Source organism: Scyliorhinus torazame, chromosome 13 (genome assembly GCF_047496885.1).
Source record: "Scyliorhinus torazame isolate Kashiwa2021f chromosome 13, sScyTor2.1, whole genome shotgun sequence".
Lineage (NCBI taxonomy): Eukaryota > Metazoa > Chordata > Chondrichthyes > Carcharhiniformes > Scyliorhinidae > Scyliorhinus > Scyliorhinus torazame.
The window spans coordinates 157,793,538-157,820,385 of NC_092719.1; the positions used below are offsets into that span (position 1 = coordinate 157,793,538).

Sequence of the window (26,848 nt, forward strand, 5' to 3'; positions counted from 1 at the left end):
ATGATGGATTAGCTTGAGAATAGTTAATGTTTTCTGTTACATAAAATTCCACTCATCCAATTTTTTAACTTGCAGAATATACAGATGGTTGATCTAGCAACAATTATTTTGACCAACAGAATTAGAATATATAAGTCCATCTTCTCTGTGTGGAATATCAAGAATCTGCACGTGAAGTGGGATGGGACGGAGTCATAATTGGACCAAGGCAAAGGGAGATAATTCAATTCATGTTTTAAATTCATAGTCTGCCTTTATTTTGCATAATTATGTTTAGAAATGGAGTTTGTTGGAGCATAGACTATGATACAGACTAAGGAGATGGGAGATGTAAAACTGAGACACTACAGTGCCACGACTGATGGGAGGTTGCAATCATAGCATAAAGTGCAATTTCCGTTATGAATATAAATATGGAAATTTCTAGTGGGTAAAGTTATCAACAGGAAATTGGATTTTTTAGACCGGACATCCACACACATACGAGATTTTAATATAGATGTATGATCGCAGCATTTAGAAATGCAATGTGTAAATTGTCGCAGACCACATATTCAAAATAGATTGACCACAGGTATGAAATGACAGAAAACTAACCATCAGCTACTTTGAGCAGACAAGTGCGAGGACTCGCAGTGGAAAGTTTTAAAACTGATAATTTTCTTCTGTAAGCTGTAAAGAACCAAAAGAACAGAATATTCAGATTGAGCAATCTCCAACGTTGACTGTCCCTCAATTCGAGGGTGACATCTATTCAGGACAACAAGGGCCGGATTCTCCCAGCCCGGAGCCGGGCCGGCGAATCCTCGCAACCGGGCCACGCTGCCCTGACGCCAGCATGGAATGCGAATTGGCGCCGGCGCGTTTGGCACAGCGCCGGTCGCGGGCTGCTGTACGCGGCCGGGCCGCCGATTCTCGGCCTGGGATAGGCCGAGCGGCCGCTCTAAAAAGGCAGAGTCCCGCCAGCGCCATCCACACCAGGTCGCAGCTGGCGGGAACTCTGCACGAAGGGCCTGTGGGGGGGAGGCAGGGCGGGGGGCTCTGATCCCATGGGGGGGGGGGGGGGGTCCTCCGATGGGGACTGGCCCGCGATCGGGGCCCACCGATCGGTGGGCCGGATTCTCGCTCCCCAGTCCTATTTTCTTCCGCGCCGGCCCCTGAACTCCCGTGCCATGTTGCGTCGGGGCCGGCGCGTTGAGGGAGACCACCGCGCATGCGCGGGTTGGCGCTGGCACCACTGCGCATGCGCGGATCCGGCGGCGCACAGTTCGCGCCAGGATGGGAAGCTGGAGCGGCTTGAACCGCTCCAGCGCCATGCTGGCCTCCTGTAGGGGCCTGAATCAGTACTCCCAGCGGCTTGTACACGCCGTCGTGAAACGTGACGGTGTTTCCGATGGCGTGGACACTCTGCCGCCGAATGGGAGAATCCCGCCCCAAGCTTTTGGCATGAGTTTTCATGTGACTGACCAAGCCTTTGAGCAGATGGAGCCAGGTGTCCCACAGATAGTGCGATTTGGAGTCAAAGAGAAAATGCTGGAAAATCTCAGCAGGTCTGGCAGCATCTGTGGGGAGGGAAAAGAGCTAACATTTCAAGTCCAGATGACCTTTTGTCAAAGATTTTGACAAAGGGTCATCTGGACTTGAAATGTTAGCTCTTTTCCCTCCCCACAGATGCTGCCAGACCTGCTGAGATTTTCCAGCATTTCTCTTTCATTTCAGATTCCAGCATCCACAGTAATTTTGTTTTATCCAATGGGATTTGGAGTCCTTCTTTCCTTCTCTGCTGCACTCTACCTCATCATCAAGACGTTGCGATTAAAGCCTGATGTACAGATTGTTGCCAATTTGAACGATTGATAACGAACTCCCCTAAGAATTGAATGTCTTTGGCCTCTCCTGGAATATTGGCCATCTGAGGGTGGAGCACCGCATCTGGTGGGAAAGGTGATGCTTTTCAGCCATCCAGATGCAGAGTCCCGTCCATCAAAGCTGATTTGTAGGAGTTTTGCCTGAGTACTGTTCAGCTGGCTCTAAGAAGGTCATCAGCATTTGTTTGATGGCCCTCCCATTGAATCCAGAGAATGTGATGGAGGCATTGCCGATGGAGTTTCTATAATGCTCTTATGGGCATCATGGTAGTACAGTGGTTAGCACTGTTGCTTCATAGCGGCAGGGTCCCAGGTTCAATTCCCGGCTTGGGTCACTTTCTGTGCGGATTCTGCAGGTTCTCCCCGTGTCTGAGTGGGTTTCCTCCGGGTGCTCCGGTTTCCTCCCACAAGTCCTGAAAGACATACTGTTAGGTAATTTGGACATTCTGAATTCTCCCTCTGTGTATCCGACCAGGTGCCGGAATGTGGCGACTGGGGCCTTTTCAAAGTAACTTCATTGCAGTTAATGTAAGCCTACTTGTGACAATAAAGATTCTTATTATTATGCATTGCTGTACTGCACAGTACAAGTCTCTCTGCAGTGTGGAAGGGAAATCACTGAAGGCAGCTGCTCTGTACCCTAGGACGTTTGTGGATTTGCGGAGGCCTTTAATGTAAACATTTGTTGGCGTAGTTTCTTTTAAATTTGATTATAAGATGTGGGCATTGCAGGCTAGGCTAGCATTTATTGCCCATCCCTGATTGCCCTTGAGAAGGTGGGGGTGAGCCACCTTCTTGAAGCACTGCAGCTCATGCGGTGTAGGTACACCCACAGTACTCTTAGGGAGTCTGTTCCATGATTTTGACCCAGTGACAAGTGAAGGAACGACGATACATTCCCAAGCCAGGATGGTCTGTGCCTTGGACTGGAACTTCCAGCCGGTGATGTTCCCATGCATCTGCTGCCCCTGTCCTTCTAGATGGTCGAGATAGAACATAGACATAGAACAGTACAGCACAGAACAGGCCCTTTGGCCCTCGATGTTGTGCCGAGCATTGTCCAAAACCAAGATCAAGCTATCCCACTCCCTGTCATTCTGGTGTGCTCCATGTGCCTATCCAATAACCGCTTGAAAGTTCCTAAAGTGTCCGACTCCACAATCACAGCAGGCAGTCCATTCCACACCCTAACCACTCTCTGAGTAAAGAACGTACCTCGGACATCCCTCCTATACCTCCCACCCTGAATCTTACAGTTATGCCCCCTTGTAACAGCTACATCCACCCGAGGAAATAGTCTCTGAACGTCCACTCTATCTATCCCCCTCATTATCTTATAAACCTCTATTAAGTCGCCTCTGATCCTCCTCCGCTCGAAAGAGAAAAGCCCTAGCTCCCTCAACCTTTCCTCATAAGACCTATCCTGCAAACCAGGCAGCATCCTGGTAAATCTCCTTTGCACCCTTTCCAATGCTTCCACACCCTTCCTATAATGATGTGGAGATGAAAGCTAGTGACATCGAAACAAACCTCTTGGACTTTAACCTGGTGTTGTAAAACTTCTTACTGTTCCTATAATGAGGTGACCAGGACTGCACACAATACTCCAAATGTGGTCTCACCAGGGTCATGTATAGTTGCAGCATAACCCCGCGGCTCTTAAAATCAAGCCCCCTGTTAATAAACGCTAACACACTATAAGCCTTCTTCACGGCTCTATCCAATTGAGTGGCAACCTTTAGAGATCTGTGGACATGAACCCTAAGATCTCTCTGTTCCTCCACATTCCTCAGAACCCTGCCGTTGACCCTGTAATCTGCATTCAAATTTTTTCTACCAAAATGAATCACCTCGCACTTATCAGGGTTAAACTCATCTGCCATTTTTCAGCCCAGCTCTGCATCCTATCAATGTCTCTTTGCAGCCCTCCACCTCATCCACTACTCCACCAATCTTGGTGTCATCAGCAAATTTACTGGCCCACCCTTCAGCCCCTCCTCCAAGTCATTGATAAAAATCACAAATAGCAGAGGACCCAGCACCGATCCCTGTGGTACAACGATGGTAACTGGAGATGGCAGGTTTGAAAGGTTTCCTCATCAATGGTGACCTTTTGGGAGAGGTAGCTGCCTAGCTATGGGAAGTGCTCAACACGTTCTGCAAATATCAAGAGCAGAAACTGGAACTGAAATGAAGAATGCAACTCGACATCTCCTGTTTTAGAGAATTGAGTTGGCCAGTCTTTCAGATGTGCTTACCCAATTTCCTACTACTAATGAACTTAGTGGTATAGTTCAACCAGACTAAAGTCTCATACTTGAAGTGGATCTCTGGTTCTTAAGAATAATTGTATTTTGTACTTTGTCAAGAATAATATTTCAATGACAGAATCCAAAGTAATCCATTAGTACGTAGAACATACAGTGCAGAAGGAGGCCATTCGTCCCATTGAGTCTGCACCGACCCACTTAAGCCCTCACTTCCACCCTAGCCCCGTAACCCAATAACTCCATCTAACCTTTTTTGGCCACTAAGCGCATTTTTATCATGGCCAATCCACCTAACCTGCATGTCTTTGGACTGTGGGAGGAAACCGGAGCACCCGGAGGAAACCCACGCAGACACGGGGAGAACGTGCAGACTCCGCACAGACAGTGACCCAGCAGGGAATCAAACCTGGGACCTTGGAGCTGTGAAGCCACAGTGCTAATCACTTGTGCTACCGTGCTGCCATTGGAAGTGTTGAGATATGATTGCACCTGGAAATTCTAATTTTAACGCGCAAATGGAACAATGCTTTTTGCGGAGAATTCTTCAAGTGGTGGTGTTCCCGTGCATCTGCCCAGCCATAAGATCAGGACCACAGGATTTGTGAATTCACAATCACAAATATTTTGCAGTGCACTGTTAACACAATCCATGATAAGAAAGCAATGATTAAGCTTTTTCTAAATGATAATTTTGACTGACGTTTCTCCAGTTCCATGCAGTAAGCTCTTACATACATGAGATCAGGATTTTTCTTCTTTAACCTTTTGATTGATTAGTTAAATAAATACGTCGATGTAAATGCATCAACATCCCTTTGATTCAAAATTCTAGCCACTCTTCAAACTGGACCTAAATGTCTCGCCTTCAAAATAATTTAGTAAACTCTCTTTACTGTGTGCATACTTCACATTTTCTCAAGGTGCGATTTTATGTAAATTTCAACCTGGGTTTGCTTTGTGAAATACGGCACTTTTGATATGATTTTGGAAAATTTATCAAATTTAAAATCCTAGTCAATTTTCTTTTCCATATATTGTGCTAACTGAGCATTGAAAGCTTTTTGATACTTTGATCCAAACTAACCATTCATGTTGAAATCTTCTCTGTTATATACATATCAGGGTCCCGTATAAAATGGAACTAAACGAGAACAGTCTTTCATAATTACAAGATATGCTTCCACCTAACTATGTTTTACTTTATTGCAGGAAGCAAACTAAACAAAGATCTACGGCACTATCTCAGTCAGCGATTTCAGAAAGGATCTCCAGATCACGAATTGCAACAGACGATACGAGACAACCTTTATCGACATGCCATGCCATGTATGTACAAAAAACTGCTTGCTTTTTGGCTTTAATATGTATCTATTCCTCTTGTGGCCCTGTGGCGATTTTGGTTCTCTTCCATAGCCACAATATTCAGCTGATACATTTTGCTTTACTTTTGCTGTTTCCATCGAATATTAAAACTCACTTTAAAACTAGTCTGGAACTAATAGGATAAGTACCAGCAATAGATGTGCTGATGTGTGGAGGAACTGGGCCTTTTACGATGCCTCTTCTCAGGTAAAAGGAAATGCTAAGGAAAGTGATGGACAAGTTGGACAAGTGCATTTAAAAATGGAATTAGCAGAGACCTGTGAGCAGGTTTATCCACTCACCTCACAGAGATTTTCTTGTGTACAACAGTCCTGACCATTCATGTAAACTTGCCAAATGTCTTCGGTTCACAAGTATGCATATTGCTGAATATACAATTATATTCTAATATAACCCAAGGATAACAATAGGACCACCTTGTCATCTGGATATTGTATCTTTCTCAGTTGGGTTTCCTCAGTCGTTCAGAAGACAGAATGGGAAACAGCCAGTAGGATGTGGTCAGATAAATATGCTAAGGGATGCTCTATTTTACTAACAGGCAGTAAGATTAACTGTACACCATAACAGTGACAGCAATCCCTCTTCTTTGGTAAGAAAATGAGAATGAAGAAAAAGTAATGCAGTCTTTTGTTGGTTGGCTGACTTGTTTTTGCCATTACTTTTTTTTTTTTCTAAACAACTTCTAACTGCAAAAACAGGCCTCTTGTAATGTAGCTTCCAGTTCTGGACCTAAGCCAGGAACTCGGCCTTTTGTATAAAAAACTGACTGACTGCCTTTGTGTTTTTTAGTCCATGTTGAACTCGTGCAGCCAGTGAAGGGTGTTCCTCTGATTTTATTCCTGTTCAGTGATTTGTCAGTAAGCCTGCAAATCAACTCCGCTCCTCCCACCCAACCCCCTTGCTGGGTTGTAGGTTTAAACAGTTCCTGTACATCTCAAAATTAATTGTATGAGGTTGATGCCTATTTAACTGGCGATTTAGGTTATTTTAAAAAAAAATTTTGCCCAATTATTTTTTTTTTTCCCAATTAAGCGGCAATTTGGCGTGGCCAATCCACCTAACCTGCACATCTTTGGGTTGTGGGGGTGAAATCCACGCAGCCATGGTGAGAATGTGCAAAGTCCACACGGACAGTGACCCAGGGCCGGGATTCGAACCCGGGACTTTAGTGCCGCAGACCCAATGCTATCCACTGCGCCACATGCTGCCCGTTTAGGATATATAAACGTAACTCAATATTTCCACAAAGAAAAGATTGGTAAATTGTTTTGAATGTGACCATATTTATGTAGTACCTTTAGGCTGCATGGCCTCCTCCGGCCCTGTAAGGATTATATGGTATTTTTGATGTCTATATTATTTCCTTTACTCCGGATCAAAAATAAGGAAACCCTTAAATTTTTACCTCTTCGAAATGTGCCTCTGAATTGAACCTCCTGGCAAAGATTTGCCCTCTGTATTGCTTCAAACATTGGTCATTGGAAGGGGCAAAATAAATATTCCGGATCCACTGTGGTAAATCATAACACTATTATTATTTTAACCCTTGGATTTTAGCTCCCCTTATTAAATGATAGTTTTAGCACAGCATATATATGTGATCTTTGATTCATTCTTTTGAAATCTGTGGCTTCATCTTCTTAGAAGTTCTTGCATTTTTGATGGGAAGCTTTTGAGAACTGTATACCTGAGTCACTGTGTACCTTTATCATCCAAAATCGAAGATCGAACAGGAGATTTTCTTGATTTTCCACTGTGCTAATGAATCTGGATCAAAGAACTTCCGTCGCCCTCCCTCCCCCAAATCACTTACAACTGCACCTTCAAAATCCCAACGTCTTGCCTTTGGCCCTCCATTCACCACAATATTTCTGCAGCTACTGATTTGTTCAACTCTTAACTCCATCTTTAATTCCATAGTCCCCGAGGAAGTCTTAGTTCTCTGTCATTCTTTTAAAAAAAAATATATTTATTAAAGTTTTTTAACACAATTTTTCTCCCTTACAAACAATAACCCCCCACCCTCGTAACAAAAAAAACCCGAGAAATCGCGCAGAGCAAGATATATACATGGCAAAATGATATATTTACACAGCTTTGTACACTGGCCCTCACCCGTACGTGCCAGTTTCCCCAACCCTTCATGTTATCTCTTGCTCATCCACCCTCCCAGGCAATCCCCCCCCCCCCCCCCAAGGTTGCTGCTGACCGACCTTCCTCTAACGCTCCGCGAGATAGTCTAGGAACGGTTGCCACCGCCTGTAGAACCCCTGCGCAGATCCTCTCAAGGCGAACTTAATCCTCTCCAACTTTATGAACCCAGCCATATCATTTATCCAGGCCTCCAGGCTGGGGGGCTTCGCCTCCTTCCACATTAGCAAGATCCTTCGCCGGGCTACTAGGGACGCAAAGGCCAGAATGCCGGCCTCTTTCGCCTCCTGCACTCCCGGTTCGTCCACTACTCCAAATATTGCTAGCCCCCAGCCTGGCTTGACCCGGACTTTCACCACCTGAGATATTGCTCCCGCCACTCCTCTCCAGAACCCCTCCAGTGCCAGGCATGACCAAAACATATGGACATGGTTCGCCGGGCTCCCTGAGCACCTTCCACATCTGTCCTCTACCCCAAAGAACCTACTCAACCTCGCCCCCGTCAAGTGCGCTCTGTGGACCACCTTAAATTGTATCAGACTGAGCCTGGCACACGAGGAGGAGGAATTAACCCTACCTAGGGCATCAGCCCACAGACCTTCCTCGATCTCCTCCTCCAGCTCCCCCTCCCATTTACCCTTCAACTCTTCTACCAGCGCTTCCCCCTCTTCTTTCAACTCCTGGTGTATTTCCGACACCTTGCCCTCCCCGGCCCATACACCCGAGATCTTGAACTTCTTGTGCCGGGAGCAACGGGAATTCCCTCACCTGTCGCCTCACAAAAGCCCTCACCTGCATATATCTAAAGGAATTTCCCGGGGGTAACTCAAACTTCTCCTCCAGTGCCCCTAGGCTCGCAAACGTCCCGTCGATGAACAGGCCCCCTATTCTTCCAATCCCCGCCCAATGCCAGCTCTGGAACCCCCCCGTCCATCTTCTCCGGGACAAACCGGTGGTTACCCCTGATCGGGGACCACACGATGCTCCCATTGCACCCCGGTGCCGTCTCCACTGGCCCCAGATCCTTAGCGTTGCCGCCACCACCAGGCTCGTGGTATACTTTGTCGGTGAAAGCGGCAGCGGTGCCGTCACCAACGCCCCCAGGCTCGTTCCTTTACAGGACGCCATCTCCATCCTCTTCCATGCCGCCCCCTCTCCCTCCATAACCCACTTGCGGATCATCGCCACATTTGCTGCCCAGTAGTAGCTCCCCAGGTTTGGCAGCGCCAACCCGCCTCGGTCCCTACTGCGTTCCAGGAACCCTCTCCTTACTCTCGGGGTCTTATTCGCCCACACAAACCCCATAATACTCCTGGCTACTCTCTTAAAAAAGGCCTTGGTGATCACGATGGGAAGGCACTGAAACACAAACCGAAACCTCGGAAGGACCACCATTTTGACCGACTGCACTCTACCCGCCAGCGAGAGCGGTAACATGTCCCATCTTTTGAAATCCTCCTCCATTTGCTCCACCAACCTCGTCAGATTCAGTTTATGTAGGGTCCCCCAACTCCTGGCTATCTGGATCCCCAGATACTGAAAGCTCCCCTCCGCCCTCCTCAGCGGTAGGTCCCCTATCCCTCTTTCTTGGTCCCCCGCCTGTAATACAAAGAGCTCACTCTTCCCTACATTGAGCTTATAGCCCGAAAACTCCCCAAACTCCCTTAGAGTCTGCATGACCTCCACCATCCCCTCCATTGGATCCGCCACGTACAGCAACAGGTCATCCGCATATAGCGACACCCGATGCTCTTCTCCCCCTCAGACCACCCCCCTCCATTTATTAGACTCCCTCAATGACATGGCCAATGGTTCGATCGCCAATGCGAACAACAGGGGGGACAGGGGGCACCCCTGCCTCGTCCCTCGGTACAGTCGAACGTACTCCGACCTCCGCCGGTCCGTCACTACACTCGCCATCGGGGCTCTGTAAAGGAGCTTAACCCAATTGATAAACCCTACCCCGAACCCAAAACTACGCAGCACCTCCCAGAGGTACTCCCACTCTACTCGGTCAAAGGCCTTCTCCGCGTCCATAGCTGCCACTATCTCCGCCTCTCCCTCCTCCGATGGCATCATTATCACGTTTATGAGCCTCCGCACATTGGTGTTTAGTTGCCTGCCCTTTACAAATCCCGTCTGGTCCTCGTGGATTACCCCCAGGACATAGTCCTCGATCCTCGTAGCCAGCACTTTTGCCAGCAACTTTGCATCCACATTGAGGAGCGAGATCGGCCTGTACGATCCACATTGCAGTGGGTCCTTGTCCCGCTTTAGGATCAAAGAAATTGTCGCTTCCGACATTGTCGGGGGCAGGGTCCCCTCCTCTCTTGCCTCATTAAAGGTCCTCACCAGTAGCGGGGCCAACAGGTCTGCGTACTTCCTGTAGAACTCCACCGGGAATCCGTCCGGTCCCGGGGCCTTCCCCGCCTGCATGCTCCCCAAACCCTTGCTCAGCTCCTCCAACCCAATTGGTGCCCTCAAACCAGTCACCTCTTGCTCCTCCACCCTCGGGAATCTCAGCTGATCTAGGAATCGTCTCATCCCCTCTTCCCCCGCTGGGGGCTGGGATCTGTACAGCTCTTTGTTTATTTTCGTTGCACTCCGAACCGTGGCTCCCCTTCCATCTTTGACTCCCCCTATTTCCCTCGCTGCCATCCTCTTACGGAGCTGGTGTGCCAGCATCCGACTAGCCTTTTCCCCATACTCGTAGGTCACCCCCTGCGCTTTCCTCCACTGTGCCTCTGCCTTCCCTGTGGTCAACAGGTCAAACTCCGTCTGGAGCCGTCGTCTTTCCCCAAGCAATCTTTCCTCCGGGGCCTCTGCGTATCTCCTGTCCACTCTCAAAATCTCCCCCACTAACCTCTCCCTTTCCATACCCTCTGTCTTCTCCCTATGAGCCCTAATGGAAATTAGCTCTCCCCTGATCACTGCCTTCAACGCCTCCCATACCACCATCACCCGCACCTCCCCGTTGTCGTTGGCCTCCAAGTACCTTTTGATACACCCCCTCACCTTCCCACACACCACCTCGTCCGCCAGCAGTCCTATATCCAGCCGCCACAACGGGCGTTGGTCCCTCTCCTCTCCCAGCTCCAGTTCCACCCAGTGCGGGGCATGGTCCGAAACGGCTATAGCCGAATACTCCGTCCCCTCCACTCTCGGGATGAGCGCCCTACCCAGAACAAAGAAATCTATCCGGGAGTAGGCTTTGTGTACATGGGAGAAGAAGAAAATTCCCTTGCCTGCGGCCTTGCAAACCGCCATGGGTCCACTCCCCCCATCTGATCCATAAACCCCCTAAGTACCTTGGCCGCCGCCGGCCTCTTTCCAGTCCTTGATTTGGAGTGGTCCAGTGCTGGATCCAACACTGTATTGAAGTCCCCTCCCATTATCAGGCCTCCTATCTCCAGGTCCAGAATGCGCCCCAACATGCGCTTCATGAATCCTGCATCATCCCAGTTCGGGGCGTATACGTTTACCAACACCACCCACGTCCCTTGCAGCCTACTGCTCACCATTACATATCGCCCTCCATTGTCCGCTACAATAGTCTTGGCCTCAAATGACACCCGCTTTCCCACCAATATTGCCACCCCTCTATTCTTCCCGTCCAGTCCCGAGTGGAATACCTGTCCTACCCATCCCTTTCTTAACCTGACCTGGTCCGCCACCTTCAGATGTGTCTCTTGGAGCATGGCCACGTCCGCCTTCAGTCCCTTTAAGTGCGCAAACACTCGAGCCCTCTTCACCGGCACATTCAGGCCCCTCACATTCCACGTTATCAGCCGGATTGGAGGGGCTCTCACCACCCCCCCCACGCCCCGCCGACTAGCCATCTCCTTTTCTGGGCCAGTCCCGTGTCCACGCCTCCCTCACCCTCCAGTCCCCCAGAGGGGGGACGCCCGTCCCGACCACCTCTTCTGTGTCCCATTCCCTTTCGGCCAGTGCAGCAGCAACCCTTTTTCCCCCCACTCCCCTCCCCCCTGCTAGACCCCTGTCTAGCTTTTTTGCTCCCCCCATGTCACTCCCGTAAGTCAGCTGACGCCTGCTGACCCCGGCTTCCCCCGCCGTCCCATTGACCTCCCCGCGTGGGAGTCTCCCAATCCATATGCATTCCTTCGTTCCCCTTCCCGCCTTTCTTCCCGCGCGCGGGAAAAAAACCCGCGCTTTCCAAAGCCCGCTCCACCCCCTCTGGCGCAGCTCCTGTCGCGGCCTTGTCTCTCTCCCCCAGCCCATGTAACATTTCCTGCGCGTGATTGACCCCCTATATAGAACAACCATCACACATCAAACCCCAAAACATCCCCCCCACCCTCACAAACCCTCAGTTAGAGTCCAACTTTTCGGCTTGTACAAAGGTCCACGCCTCTTCAGGCGTTTCGAAGTAAAAGTGTTGGCCCTTGTATGTGACCCACAGTCGCGCTGGCTGCAGCATTCCGAATTTCACTTTCCGGTACAACGCCGCTTTGGCCCGGTTGAAACCCGCTCTCCGCTTTGCAACCTCCGTGCTCCAGTCCGGGTATATTCGGATCTCTGCATTGTCCCACTTACTGCTCCGCTCCTTCTTGGCACCTCACCACCATCGCCCTTGGCGGCTCATTTGCCTGGGGCTTCTTCGCCAGCACCCGAAGTGCCCCGTCCAACTCCAGCGGCCTCGAAGGGGCCTTCGTGCCCATCATCGCCTCGAGCATCGTGCTCGCGTATGCCCCGGCACCAGCCCCCTCCACTCCCTCAGGGAGACCCAGGATTCGCAGATTCTTTCTCCTCGACCTGTTCTCCAGGTCTTCGAGTCTTCCCGCCCACCTCTTGTGTAGCGCCTCGTTCTGCTCCACTCTCACCGCCAGGCCCACGAGCTCGTCCTCGTTCTGACTGACTCTTTTCTGTACCTCCTGGATCTTAGCTTCGTGGGCCTTCTGCGTGATCCCGAGTCCTTCAATTGCCGAAAGCATAGGCGCCAACATCTCTTTGCGCATCTCTTCGCGCTGCTCCTCGAAGCAGCGCTTGATGAACTCCTGCAGCTCCCCTTTATCCCTGGCCGCCGCCATTTTGTTTTCTTTCCCTCGCTTCTCCCATTGCTCCAGTGCCGCTCCTTTGGCCGTTACACTTCTGGTCCGTTTCATAGAAGTTGGCAGTGTTTGCTTCACCAGTCTGCCCCAAAAAGTCTATGGAAACTCCTGAAAAAGGTCTGAGAGTCAGCTCCAGACGGGAGCTGCCGAATGCGCGACCTACTCCTCCATGGCCGCCACCGGAAGCCTCGTCCCTGCTTCTTCAATGGCCCTGGTAGATCTTTTCACAGTTGTTCCCTCTGCTGCTAGAATTCACCTTTGATAGAGTCAAGCCAGATTGCAGCTTTAAGCTTGCCCTTCCCCCGTCTGCATGCTGGAAGAGGCTCTCGTCTACTGCTGCATCTCAAGCCAGATCTTTTACTGTTTCTGCCGGGTCTGGTAGCCAAAAGACACAACACTCCTGGGGAACACTGTCAGGGGAATGCTGCAGCCTTCTTCCCACACCGGGAAATGTCAAACAAATGCCGTGGGGCCCTGTAAAAGAGCCCAAATGTCCGTTCCAAGCGGGAGCTGCCGAATATGCGACCTAGCTCTGCATAGCCGCACCCGGAACTAGTTCTCTGTCATTCTACAGTGGCCCTCATCTCCATTCTCTTAAGTCCAAGGGATGAAGACTTGAAAGGACGAAGCTTCGCCGTTCACCACCAGGTCTGGCTGGAACACATAAAGCATGATCAGGTCCTGTTCTCGCCTGTCAAAATTCCTCACTATTCCGGGATCATCCTGAAATTCTGAGATAATGCCGCTCCCCCATCCCCGCCTTTCTTGACTGTAGACTGACTTCTGAAACCCCTCTCCCTGTCCGCTTCATCCTCACCTCCAATTGCAAAGTGCTCATGGAATTCTTTGTCACTAAAATCTGAACCATCCAATCAGCTGCCTCTGTCAGATCTCTCACTATCACAACCCCATCAGACTAGACCTGCTTTAAAGCTCCCCTCCCTGTAATACCCCTGAACTTGCATATTTTTCTGCTCTCCATCCTGCCTCCTCTGATGCCCTCTCTGAGGTTATCTTGTCCATGAGATCTCTTTCTTGCTCTCAACCTATTCTCACTAAACTGTTGACCATCCAAATCTATCCTCCTTGTCCTCTTGTCAGCAAATATTGTAAACCGTTCTCACACTTCATGTGTTGTACCTCTCGCCTCTAAATCTGCCGTCACTACCCTTCTCAATGAACACACCCTTGATCTCACCGTCCTTGCTAATTGCTGCACCATCTCCATCCTCCCTTCTCAAAGTTCTTAATGTATTATCGCTTCCCAAATCATTCCTATTTTCCCCAGAATTCCAAGGCTGGCTCTCTCAAATCAAGTTTCCTCCCCTGCCACAGTACTGAAATAGCTTTTAACATGTCCTCTGTGACTGGAAGAAAGGTAAACTATCCTTTCTCAACCTCTTAACTTCTCTGCAACTTTTGACATAGTTTACCGCATCATCCTCTTCCAACACCTCTCCACTCTCATTCTTGCCTACTCTGAACTGGTTCCATTCATATCACGAATCGTAGCCAGTATATTTTTTACAATAGTTCTCTTCCTGCTCTTGCACCATTACCTCTGAAGACCCCAATGGATGTATCTTTGGTCCCTTCCTATTTCTCATTTGCACGCTGTTCTTCAGTGACATCATCTGAACACTTTAATTTTCACATGTATGTCAATGACATCCAGTTCATTTAGCTGGCCTCTCAAATTCTATTCTCTGCATTTTTGATCTTCAGGTTGAACAATGTCTTGATCTTAAAACTCTCATTCTTGTCTTCAAATCCTTCCATGGCCTCCCCCCTTCCTATCTCGGTAACCTCCTCCAACCCTCTGAGATACCTGCACCCAGTGAATTCTGGTCTACTGAGTATTCCTGATTTTGTTTACCCACCATAGATGGTCATGCTTTCAGGTGCCCAGCCCCAGGCTCCGGGAAACCCCCACCCCCCTCCACCCTCCCTACATCTGTCTGCTTCTCTACCTTTCCTTCCATCTTTAATACTCTCTTTAAGACCGACCACTTCACTCAAACTTTGGGTCAACTGCCCCAATATCTCCTTACTTGGTTCAGTATCATATTTTATTTTATAATGCTTGTGTGAAGCACCTTGCGACATTTTATTCTGTTAAAAGGCAATATATAGGCCTACAAGATTATGAGTGGCATGGACAGAGTGGATAGTCAGATGCTCTTTTCTTGGGTAGGAGAGTCAAGTACTAGGGGACATATGTTTAAAGTGCGTGGGGAAAAGTTTAGAACAGATGTGCGAGGCAAGTCTTTTACACAGGTGGTGGTAAATATATGGAACGCGCTGCCTGGGGAGGTAGTACGATAGTGGTATTTAAGGGACATCTAGGCAAATATATGAATAGGGTGGGAATGGAAGGATACAGACTCCACAAGTGCAGATGGTTTTAGTTTAGGTACAATGATCGGCGCAGGCTTGGAGGGTCGAATGGCCTGTTCCTGTGCGGTATTGTTCTTTGTTCTATCACAGAATTCAGAATGAATTCAGAATGTCCAATTCACCTAACAGACATGTACTTGTTACAGTTCAGAAGGAGACCATTTGATCCATCATGAATATATCGTCTCTCAAAACGAGCATCATGGCTTAATGTCTATCCCCAGACCGCTATATGTTGTTTCTATTCAAATAATCATCTAGTACCCTCTTGTGCCTCCACCATATTTCCCAGAAGTGCATACCAGACTCAAACCACTCACTGCGTGAAAAGATTTTTTCTCACATCTCATTTGCTGTTTTGCAAATCACTTTAAATCCGTGTCTTTTACAAGCAGGAGAAACAGTTTCTCTCCATGTACTCTGTCCATCTCCCTCATGATTTTGAACACCTCTATCAAATCTCCTCTTCGTCGTCTTCTCTCCAAATAGAGCAATCTCAATCTCTCCAATCTATCTTCAACGAGAGGGCTAGAATACAAGAGCAGGGATGTACTTCTGAGGCTGTAAAAGGCTCGGTTCAGACCACATTTGGAGTATTGTAAGCAGTTTCGGGCCCCGTATCTAAGGAAGGATATTCTTTTAAAAAAATAAATTTAAAGTATTCAATTCATTTTTTTCCAATTAAGGGGCAATTTAGCGTGGCCAGTCCACCTACCCTGCACATCTTTGGGTTGTGGAGGCGAAACCCACGCAAACACGGGGAAAATGTACAAACTCCACACGGACAGTGACCCAGAGCTGGGATCAAACCTGGGACCTCGGTGCCGTGAGACAGCAGTGCTAACCACTGCACCACCGTGCTGCCCCTAGGAAGGATGTTCTGGCCTTGGAAAGGGTCCAGAGGAGGTTCACAAGAATGATCCCTGGAATGAAGAGCTTGTCATATGAGGAGCGGTTGAGGACTCGGGGTCTGTACTCGTTGGAGTTTAGAAGGATGAGGGAGAATCTTATTGAAACTTAAGAACGTTGAGAGCCTAGATAGAGTGGACGTAGAGAGGAAGTTTCCACTAGTAGGAAAAGCTAGAACCCGAGGCCACAGACTCAGATTGAAGGGACGATCCTTTAAAACTGAGATGAGGAGGAATTTCTTCATCCAGAGGGTGGTGAACCTGTGGAACGCATTGCTGCAGAAAGCTGTGGAAGCCAAATCATTGAGTGTCTTTATTACAGAGATAGATAGGTTCTTGATTAATATGGGAATCAGGGGTTATGGGGAGAAGGCAGGAGAATGGGGATGAGAAACATATCAACCATGATTGAATGGTGGAGCAGCCTCAATGGGCCAAATGGCTTAATTCTGCTCCCAAACATAATGGTCTTATGGTCATCTGAATATTCTCATCTTTGGAACCATTCTGTAAATCTCTGCCCTCTCTCCAATGCGTTGACATCCTTCCTATAATGTGACATCCGGAACTGTACGCAATATTCCAGTTTTGGTTAACTAGTGCCTTGTATAAGCTCAACATAATTGCCTTGCTTTTGTACTTTATTAGCCCCTATTAGTAAAGCCCAGAATACAATATGCTTTATGAACTGCTCTCTGCACCTGTCCTTCCGCCTTCAATGATCTATGCATGTCTGCACCCAGGTCCATCCTGCTCTTCACCCCCTTCAGAATTTTGCACCTTATTTTATATTGTCTCTCCATGTTCTTCCTACCAAAGTGCATCACCTCACATTTGTCCATATTGAACACTTCATCTGTCACCTATCTTCCCACTCCAGCAACTTGGGCATGTCCTTCTGAAGTTCTACACTGTCCCCTTCACACTTTACAGTACTTTGAAGCTTGGGTTCATCTACAGTGCACCAAGATCTAGATCATTGATATATATCAGGAAAAGAACAGATCCCAATACCGACCCCTGAGGAACACCATCATAAACTTTCCTCCGACCCAAAGAAAATCCATTGGCCATTGTTCTCTGCTTCATATTATTCAGCCAATTTTGACTTCACGCTGCTACTGTGCCTTTTATTCCATGAGCTATGGCGCTTTCACAAGTCGGTCGTGTGGTACTGTATTGGATATCTTTTGAAAGTCCATGTACACAATATCAACAGCATTAGCCTCATCGACCCTTTCTATTACCTCCTCAAAAAACTCCAGCAAATTAGTTAAATATGATTTCTCCATTATAAATCCATGCTGGCTCTTCCTAATCAACCCACATTTTTCCATGTGACTACTAGTTCTATCCCCAATAATTGTTCCCAGAAGCTAGCCCAGCACTTATGTTAAACTGGCTGGTCTGTAATTGCTGGGATTATCTAGCAACGTCTTTTGAACAAGGGCGTAACATTTGCAATTCTTCAGTCTTCTGGCAGCTCCCATGAGTCCAGAGTGGCTTGGAAGATTATGGCTACTATATAAATCATGTTGTTGTTGACATTACAACAGTACAGTAGTTTATTGGCTGTGAAATGTTTTGTACAACCTGAGGTTATAAAAGCGCTATATAAATTAAATGCTTTATTCGGATTAATTGTTATCTTCCTCTGGGCCCATTGAGAATGAGATGTATAGGGTGGAGGTGAAGCTGCGTGGAATTTCATTCTTGTATTGTAGCATCTCCCGATTTTCAAGAAAACTGTGAGGCTGTTGTCTCCTATTCCAAAGTCAGGTGTTATTAAAATAATGTAGATCCTGACTAGATTTTAATTGGCAGTTATGAATTCAGCAAGGCACCACTTGGGGTAAAAGCGGAAGAGAGCCAATAAGGATAAGTTATACTTGCATTTTTGTAAGTTTCTTTTTGAGCAGGGTGAGTAAGTATGCTCCACAAATAAACCTTGAGACTCCTTTGGTCTGAGCTACCTCTTCTGCCCTGATAGCTACCCTCTCGACTCCCTCAACACAATTCCCTGACTGCTGCAGTAACTCACCTGAATTCTGAGCAATGGCCAGGCGATTTCCTGTTCTTGACCACTGACTCCATTCCACTCACGTCAGGTTCAGCCGGAGTCATCTGGAACATTGTGATGCAAATCTGGGTGTTTATATGGCTGGACTATGTGGCAACTGGTCGATGGGAGTCTTCTGTTTTGTTGTGTGGTCAGGGTCCAGATGGTTTTTTTTGTGGGGGCGGGGGTGCTTGTCTATTCTGCCAAAGTATTCTGCTTGAGTCTGTAGTTTCTTGAAGCCATTACTCTTCACTTATGCATTTGAACCTCTGCACGAGGATGCACATTTCCACATTTCTCTCACTTAATCCTGTGATCTGTCATTATTCCATCAGCATCATTATGCTTCTGATCGTAACCCTTTACTCTGCATCTCCCCTCCCCCCCCCCCCCCCCCCCCCCCCACCAAGTTTTTATCCCCATCATATTTACATCCTTCTACATCTCTCCCAATGTCTCAAATTTCATAAGGTTAGTCTGTGAGGTGCCTTGATCACTCTCCCTGATCTCATTCTGACCATCTTTTGGTACTGAGGATACTCTATATTGTCCCCTTTTCTAGTGTGAGTGATTCTCTCCTGTGTGACTGTGGAGCTTGTACTATGTCCTCTTCTTCATCAGAATCATAGATGCAAACCCCAGTTTCTCTTGACTTATCCTCCAAGTTTATTAACATGCTGCAGTTTCTGCATATGATACCTTGGTCTGACTCAATCATGTACAGTCTTTGTTGTGGAGTTTCTTCAGTGATTGTGCCTTTTTTGCTGTTGGCCTCGGGCCTATATTCTGTCCCGGACTGCAGCACTGGTAATTCACGTACTCTGTCTGTGATTAAAGTTCCAAGTCTGGTAGATTCTCTATATTTCCTCACGTTGTTTTCTACTCTCGTTCGTTCATGGTGATATTGGGTTTCGTTCATAGTGATATTGGGTTTGTGTTTTTGTTATGGAGATCACCTACCCATTTGTAACTCTGGTGAGAGACCATTTTGTAATGATGAGGTTCGATAACTCGGAAGAGTTAGATGAAGGTCTTTTTATTTCTCTTAAATAAATCATTTGTGGTTCCTACCCTGCTTTCAGCTTCTCCATTTGCTTGAAGATTGCGAGGTAAACTCGTCATATGAATGAAGCTATATTCATTTGTGAAATTACAGCTCATTTGCAAATTGCAGTTCATGATCAGATATAGCGACTTCTGCTGTGATACTGTGCAATCTGATTACTTCAATGCACCATGAGTGGCAATCAATGATGATAAAGAAGAAATTCCCCCAAAATTCAAAAAGTCAATTTCCAAGCACTCCCACTGTCTTGATGAAAAAATCAAAAGGTTTGGAAAGGGGTATTAGAGGCATAGAATCACTACAGTGCAGACGGAGGCCATTCAGCCCATCGAGCCTGCATCGGCCCTTGGAATGAGCACCCTACTTAAGCCCATGTCTTCACCCTATACCCATAACCCAGTAACCCCACCTAATCTTTTGGACACAAATGGGCAATTTAGCAATGTCAATCCACCTAACCTGCACATCTTTGTGACTGTGGCAGGAGACCGGAGCACCTGGAGGAAACCCACGCAGACACTGGGAGAAAGTACAAACACCACACAGACAGTCACCCAAGGCCGGAATTGAATCCGGGTCTCTGGAGTTGTGAGGCAGCAGTGCTAACCACTGTGCCAGCCTTGGTGTAAAGAGGCAGATTAGTTAAGAATCAGCTCATAGGGTGATATGATACTCAGTTTTTAATTTCCCTTGCCCTGTAAACAATTTTGGAAATTAATTTCAGTAACTTCATGTTTTATTTAGACATGCTTTATTTGTTCAATAGAGAGCATTCTTCATTTTGAATGGCAGTTTTTTTTTTTTGCATCAGCCTTCTCTTTAGAGGTTATAGGCCACATGCCAGAAGCAGCTATAAACAATTAAAGGGAGGGAGGAACTTTGGAAATTTGCAATCACCAGAGAAGTGGTACTGAGTAAATTGTAAGAGTTGCAGTCTGACAAGGACCTAGGTCCTGATGGACTTCAACCAAAGGTCTGAAAAGTGTCACGGCGATAGTTGATGAATTGGATATAATTTTCCAGAACTCCCAGATTCAGGGTAGGCCCCATTAGATTGGAAGATAACAAATGTAACTCCATTATTCAAAAAAGGGGGAATAGAAAGAAAGTGGGAATCTACGGGCCAGTTAGCCTGTTATAGGGAAAATGTTAGAAACTATTATTAAAGCTGCTATAGCATGGCACTTGGATAAGTTCAAGGTAATCACACAGAGTCAACATGGTTTTATGGTAGGGAAATAGTGTTTAACCAATTTATTGGAGTTTTTTGAGGAAGTAACATGTGTGGATAAAGGGGAACCGGTGTACTTTGATTTCCAGAAGGCATTTGATAAAGTGTCACATCAAAGGTTATTGTAGCAAATAAAAACTATATTGGCATGGATAGAATACCAACTGGTTAACAGGAAGCAAAGAATAGGCATAAATTTGTTTTTTCAGGTTGGTTAGATGTAACGAGTGGTGTGCCATGGGTATGAATCCTGGGATCTTAACTGTTAACAGTTTATATCAATTACTTGGATGAAGGGTTTGAATGGATGGTTGCCAACTGTGCTGGTGACACAAAGATAGGAAACTAAGTTGGGAAGAGGCCATAAGGAGGCTACAAAAAGAGATGGACATATTTTCTGAGTGTGCAAATGTTTGGCAAATGGAGGAAAATGTGAAATTGTCCATTTTGGCAGGAGGAATAAAAATGAAGGATATTATCGAAATGGTGAGAGATTGAAAAGCCTTGAGGTGCTGACCAACCTTGAAGCCAAAAGAGTTTGGGTGAAATTAAGAAATGAAGGTCCCATTTGTGAAATGTAGATGTCCAGTCTGAACATAAATAATTCTCCTCGAAAGAAACACATCAATTAAAGAAATTTCAAAAGAAATTAGGATCTATTAGAACATACAGTGCAGAAGGAGGCCATTTGGCCCATCGAGTCTGCACCGACCCACTTAAGACCTCAATTTCACCCTATCCTGATAACCCAATAACCTCTCCTAACCTTTTTGGCCACTAAGGGCAATTTATCATGGCCAATCCACCTAACCTGCACATCTTTGGACTGTGGGAGGAAACCGGAGCACCCGGAGGAAACCCACGCAGACACGGGGAGAACATGCAGACTCCGCACAGACAGTGACCCAGTGGGGAATCGAACCTGGGACCCTGACGCTGTAAACCTAATTTTGAATCAGCAAACAAATTGAAGCTCTAGAGGAGACATTAAAGCATCATGATGCAATGGCTGACAGCAAACTTGGAGAAAAATGAAGTTTCAAAAATTTACTAAATCAAGTTAAGAAGGAGAAATTAATGAGATAAAAATAACTAGAAAATTAGAACAAGTCCAGTGAAGTCCAGGAGAATAAGAGCTTGACGACGGGAAGCTTGACAATGTGAAATTAACTGAAGAGGTAAAAATATTGAAATTGGCTACAGAATCAGCAATTCATACACAGATAGAAACTGAGATTACGTGGCAGAACAAGATTGCTGAAATGGTCACGGGAATGGAGAAGCACAACCTCAAGATCATATCAATGAACCATCACCACTGCAACATTTTTCTATAATATAACAAAATATAACATTTATTTTTAAGTATATAACGTGAAACTTCAGTAGTGCATCAAGTTAGACCCGTGGAATTACTGTCTCTGAGACTGGACCTCTGTCATACCAAGTGGATGTGGAGGGACAGATTGTTTGTAAACATGTGGACCACTTGAGGAGTAGAGGGACGCACCAGCAGAAATGTTGCCATCAAGAAATGTTTTCAAATCTGTAAGCACTAAAGTACCTTACCGACCTGTTATAGACATAACTGATATCTTCGTGGCAGCAAGCTGTGATGAACTACCTGTAACAGAAGAGGTAAATAAATTATCTTTATTATTGTCACAAGTAGGTTTACATTTTCACCGTAATGAAGTTACTGTGAAATCCCCTAGTCGCCACACTACGGCGTCTGTTCGGGTACGTGGAGGGAGAATTCAGAATGTCCAATTCACCTGACAGCACGTCTTTCGGGACTTGTGGAAGGAAATCGGAGCACCCAGAGGAAACCCGCGCAGACACGGGGAGAACATGCAGCCTCCACGCAGACAGTGACCCAAGCAGAAATTGAACCGGGGACCCTGACGCTGTGAAGCAACAGTGTTAACCACTGTGCTGTCCCCTATTTGTTATTGCGGTTCCTGTTAATGTCAATCCTGTGGAAGCATCTGAGATGACAGAATTATGCCACCCTACAAGGAACAGAAAAACCCCTCAAAGACTATTTATTATTGTTCAACTTATGTATATAATGTTTAGTTAGAATTTAGTACTGAGTAACTTGAAGATTATATAAAGATGTACAAGTGGAAAGGATGTGGTTACTTGTGGTGACTGTCCCCCTAAGGACAACACAGGAGAGTAAGGGTCACCTGGCTTGGGTGAGCAATTGGGACTCAGAGTGGGTGATCACCCCAGGGGTTAGAGCCCTCTCTTCGGTAAAAGACATGTAGTGAACTAGGGCAGCCATGTAGCTGCTGTGCAGTTTTTCGTATTCCAAAATAACGTTTCTGTTTCTAACAAAGTTTGTGAAAGTGCATCATTACAACATGGGAGGGGGAGATCCTGAAGCAGTAGTCCAGAAAGAAATAAGAGCGCAAGTAGAGGCCATAACTTCACTTCGTAGAACAATGACTACAGAACAACTTCGGAACACTGGGAGAAAGTGCCCTTATGATTTGGAAGTTGTGGTGGCTGTACACAAATGAGAAGATAATTTAATAAAACAAGCCAAATAAAAACATTGAATAATTGGAAAGAATTTGGTGTCTATTCTGAAGAGCCAGGCAGGAGACAGCCAACTTTATCACAGAGAGGGACATGTACTGAGAAAGTCCCCTGAGATGGGACAAAAAATTCAGGGTTTTGAAGCGGGACTTGAAAATCAATATGTTAGCATTGACGATCAAACAGCAGGCAAAGTAATCTTAAATTCTCTCAGCTCTGTTGGCCTCATGTTCATGGGAATTAGGTCGATTATCTATTTTTGCAAGGTGAAAATTTTCACAGAGAAGTGTTTTTGAAGCCAACTAAAGAAGCGAGCAATGTAGAAGGGAAGCTGTAGAAATTAATAAATGTATTGAATGATGCATGAACGGTATGGTATTTCTTGATTAAGTCTGCTTTGCTGAAAGTAGACTGTACTGAACTGAAAGCAAATCCAGCAGTTTTCTGATGGTGTCCTAAAAAGAAACTCTCAAGCGTCTTTATGATCCACGTCATTGATTTTCTTTAGGAAGGTTCTGCAGAATTTGAACAATTTATTACAAATAAGATCAAAGAGAATTTAAGATTGGAAGTCAGGCTTCAGGGGGTTATAAATATTTAGGTTTTATGATTAAGCACAGTAGGTTGGGGATACCGAAAAAGTACTTCTCGCATCCCGATAAATTGGGCTAAGTCATCGCAAAAAATGATTCTCCACCCAAAGAAGAAACAGCAGTTAAGAAGGTTGATTGGACTGTTCACTTGGTTTTGTACTTAGATGAGACCTCTTGCCAGTTATGATGCATTGGAATTTAGTGCTATGATAAAACATACCACAATTGGGAAGGTTTTAAGGGCAAATAAAATATTAAGGAAATCAAATTCAGTTTCAGATTCCAAGTTTCCAGCCTCGGGTGACCCAAAGGACATGACATTAATTACTCGTTTTATTGATACTTTCCATCCCAATTTTGCTGATGTCCTTCCTATTCAGTTACAGCGGGGCTTATAATATTTTGGGTGGGTAAGACTGGAAAATGATGTCCCTTAGCCTCGGAAGCCAAGAATAAAAAAAGAGTTTTTAAAAGTATGTTCGTGGGGGAAACATTGACTCCAGTAGAAGCAATAGAGACGGGGCTTTACTTCTGAAAAGTTTTCGGGGGAAATCCTATCCAGAGGGCATTCTGAGAAGACTTTGCTGATTGAATGCTATGTAGATAATCATTTCCTGTGGGATAATGTACATTCAGCAAAGAGTGTGACTGAGAATAGGTTAAGTATTGACTCTTCCAGCATAAAAGAAATGTTACAAAGGAAAGAGATCTTTTAAGATAAAATGGGTTAAGACGAGTTGCTAAATGTCCGATTGCTTTACAAAAAGGAATGCTTGTATAAAGAAATTATTTGGGATCCGAGAAGAGGCACGTCTTATATTTATGATGTGTTATATGAAATATGGAAAATCGTCTTTTTCTTTAATTTGTTAGTCATTGTATATGTTATCAAGTTTTCATTTAAAGGGGGAAAAAGAGGAATCTGGTAATGGTATTTTTTTTAATGTAGAGTACCCAATTCATTTTTTCCAATTAAGGGGCAATTTGGCGTGGCCAGTCCACCTAGCCTGCACATTTTTGGGTTGTGAGGGTGAAACACACGCAAACACGGAGAGAATGTGCAAACTCCACACGGACAGTGACCCAGAGCTGGGATCGAACTGGGACCACGGCGCCGTGAGGCAGCAGTGCTAATCCACTGCGCCACCGTGCTGCCCTTGATAATGGTATTTTCATTATACTGTTAAGTGTACTGTTTAATTAAATACCTTGAGTATTTGTAAGACACTGCTCACAGCAGTTTACTTGCAGTACAGATGTGCATATATAGAAACCGCTGGGATACTAGGGATAGTAAGTTAAAGACAGCCAAATGTAATGCTGTATTCTGAAAATAAAGCTTTTTTTATTCATTTATGGGATGTGAGCCAGAATTTATTGCCCATCCCTAGTTGCCCTTGAGAAAGTGGTGAGCCACCTTCTTGAACTTCTGCAGTCCATGTGGTGTAAATGCACCCACAGTGGTGTTAGGGAGTGAGTTCTAGGATTTTGATCCAGCAACAGTGAAGAAACGGTGATATATTTCCAAATCAGAATGCTGTGTGGTTTGAAGGGGAACTTCTAGGTGGTGGTGTTGCCATGTGCCTGCTGATCCATCCTTCCAGACGATAGTGATCGTGGGTATGGGTAGTGCTGCCTAAGGAGCCTTTGTGAGTTCCTGTGGTCCATCTTGTAGATGCTACCACTGTGAGTCAGTGGTGGAGGGATTAAATGACTGTAGGGGTAGCAATCAAGCAGGCTGCTTTACCCTGGATGGTGTCAAGATTCTTCATTGTTATTGGAACTGCACTCATCCAAGCAAGTGAAAAGTAGTCCATCACACACCTGACTTGTGCCTTGTAGATGTGGCTTTGAAGAGTAATGAAAGGAATAGGTATCTAGTTGCAATCTTCACCATCTGGCTTGGAACTTGATTAACAGCTAATTGTTGGGCTGAAGGCCGCCTTCTTGACTATAATGATGATATGACTCTATGATACACATTCCTGGTTATTTGTCTAAAGATCCCACACATACGAGCATAGAAATTAGGAGCAGGAGAAGGCCACTAGGCCCCTTGAGCTGGTTCCGCCATTCACTAGGATCATGGCTAAACTGACTGTAACTTCAACCCAACTTTCTTTTTTGCCCCGATAACTTTTCACCCCCTTGTTAATCAAGACAACCTGGCTCCACCTTAAAAATGTTCAAAGACTCTGCTTCCACTGCCTTTTGAGGAAAAGAATTCCAGAGACACATGACCCTCAGAGAAAAAAAAGTCACCTCACCCTCTGTCTGAAATGAGTGACCCATTATTTTTAAACAGCGGCCCCTAGTTCTAGATCCTCCAACAAGAGGAAACATCTTCTCCACATGCACCCTGTCAAGACCCTTCAGATCTTAAAGGTTTTGAACAAGTCGCCTCTTGACTCTTCTAAACTCTAATACACACCTAACTTCTCCAAGCTTTCCTCATAATTTCATCAAATTATTTTAATGTTTTTAGTGGTACAATTATTGATTTGTTTACGGAGGCTAGAGGCACTCTGGATTGTAGGAAGGGAGTTGAATTTCTCAATGGATTAAATTGCAGTTCATATTTTAAGGCCAGTAGTTGTGGGTGTTGAATTTCTTTACTCTGAGGAGAGTAGATAATTGGATTTGATTATGCTGTAAGGATGGAAACTGTCCAAACTTTGCAGAATGTATCCTGTGTTAAGAATTGGAGAAAATTAAGATTAAAAAAATAAAACTGGGATAAAACATAATTAAAAAATGAAGTTGATAAGGGCACCTTTCGGAAGGGATTTTGATATGCGAATTAGCATGTCAGACAGAAAGCAAGTATTTACCTATGTGACTGGGACAAAAACAATGGAGCATAGAAGAGGTAATTTCAAAGTGGCGAGATAAGGAAATTGACGCGTACATGTTAAAAGCCAGATCCCCAGGGTGGGCAACATCAATGAGTGACATATCCATTGCACAATAAGTGGAGAAAGGGACACAGTAGCAGCTACCATTGCAGCCACACTCAACTGCACAAACAGGTTATTGCTAAACGGGCAGTCGGTTAAGATACAAAACTCAAACGGAGAAGATTTTGCCTTTGCTGAAACTGAAGCCAGTTTTCCCCAACATGGTCAAATAACATGTGCATAGTAATTATCTGCTGGATTTAACTTGTAGAGTTATTTAATATTGAATGTTGTTCGGGAACAAAGCTCAGGAAACGTAGGTAGTTGGGAACCAAGGCATAATTTCATGTAATACTGTATGTGTGTATAGCCATCAGTGTAATCAAGTGTTGAAGTGGATTATAGT

At 45.8% G+C, this 26,848-nt stretch overlaps 1 protein-coding gene across 11 annotated transcripts in view; it reads left to right on the top strand.

The window, feature by feature from the left end:
* The window catches only part of magi1b (membrane associated guanylate kinase, WW and PDZ domain containing 1b), a 679,590-nt gene that overhangs the window by 377,046 nt on the left and 275,696 nt on the right, over positions 1-26,848 (top strand). For all 11 annotated transcript variants that reach the window (XM_072472328.1, XM_072472316.1, XM_072472318.1 and 8 more), the window contains exon 2: positions 5,348-5,464. In XM_072472328.1, the coding sequence (XP_072328429.1) occupies positions 5,348-5,464 (117 nt within the window). The remainder of the gene's footprint in view (positions 1-5,347; positions 5,465-26,848) is intronic.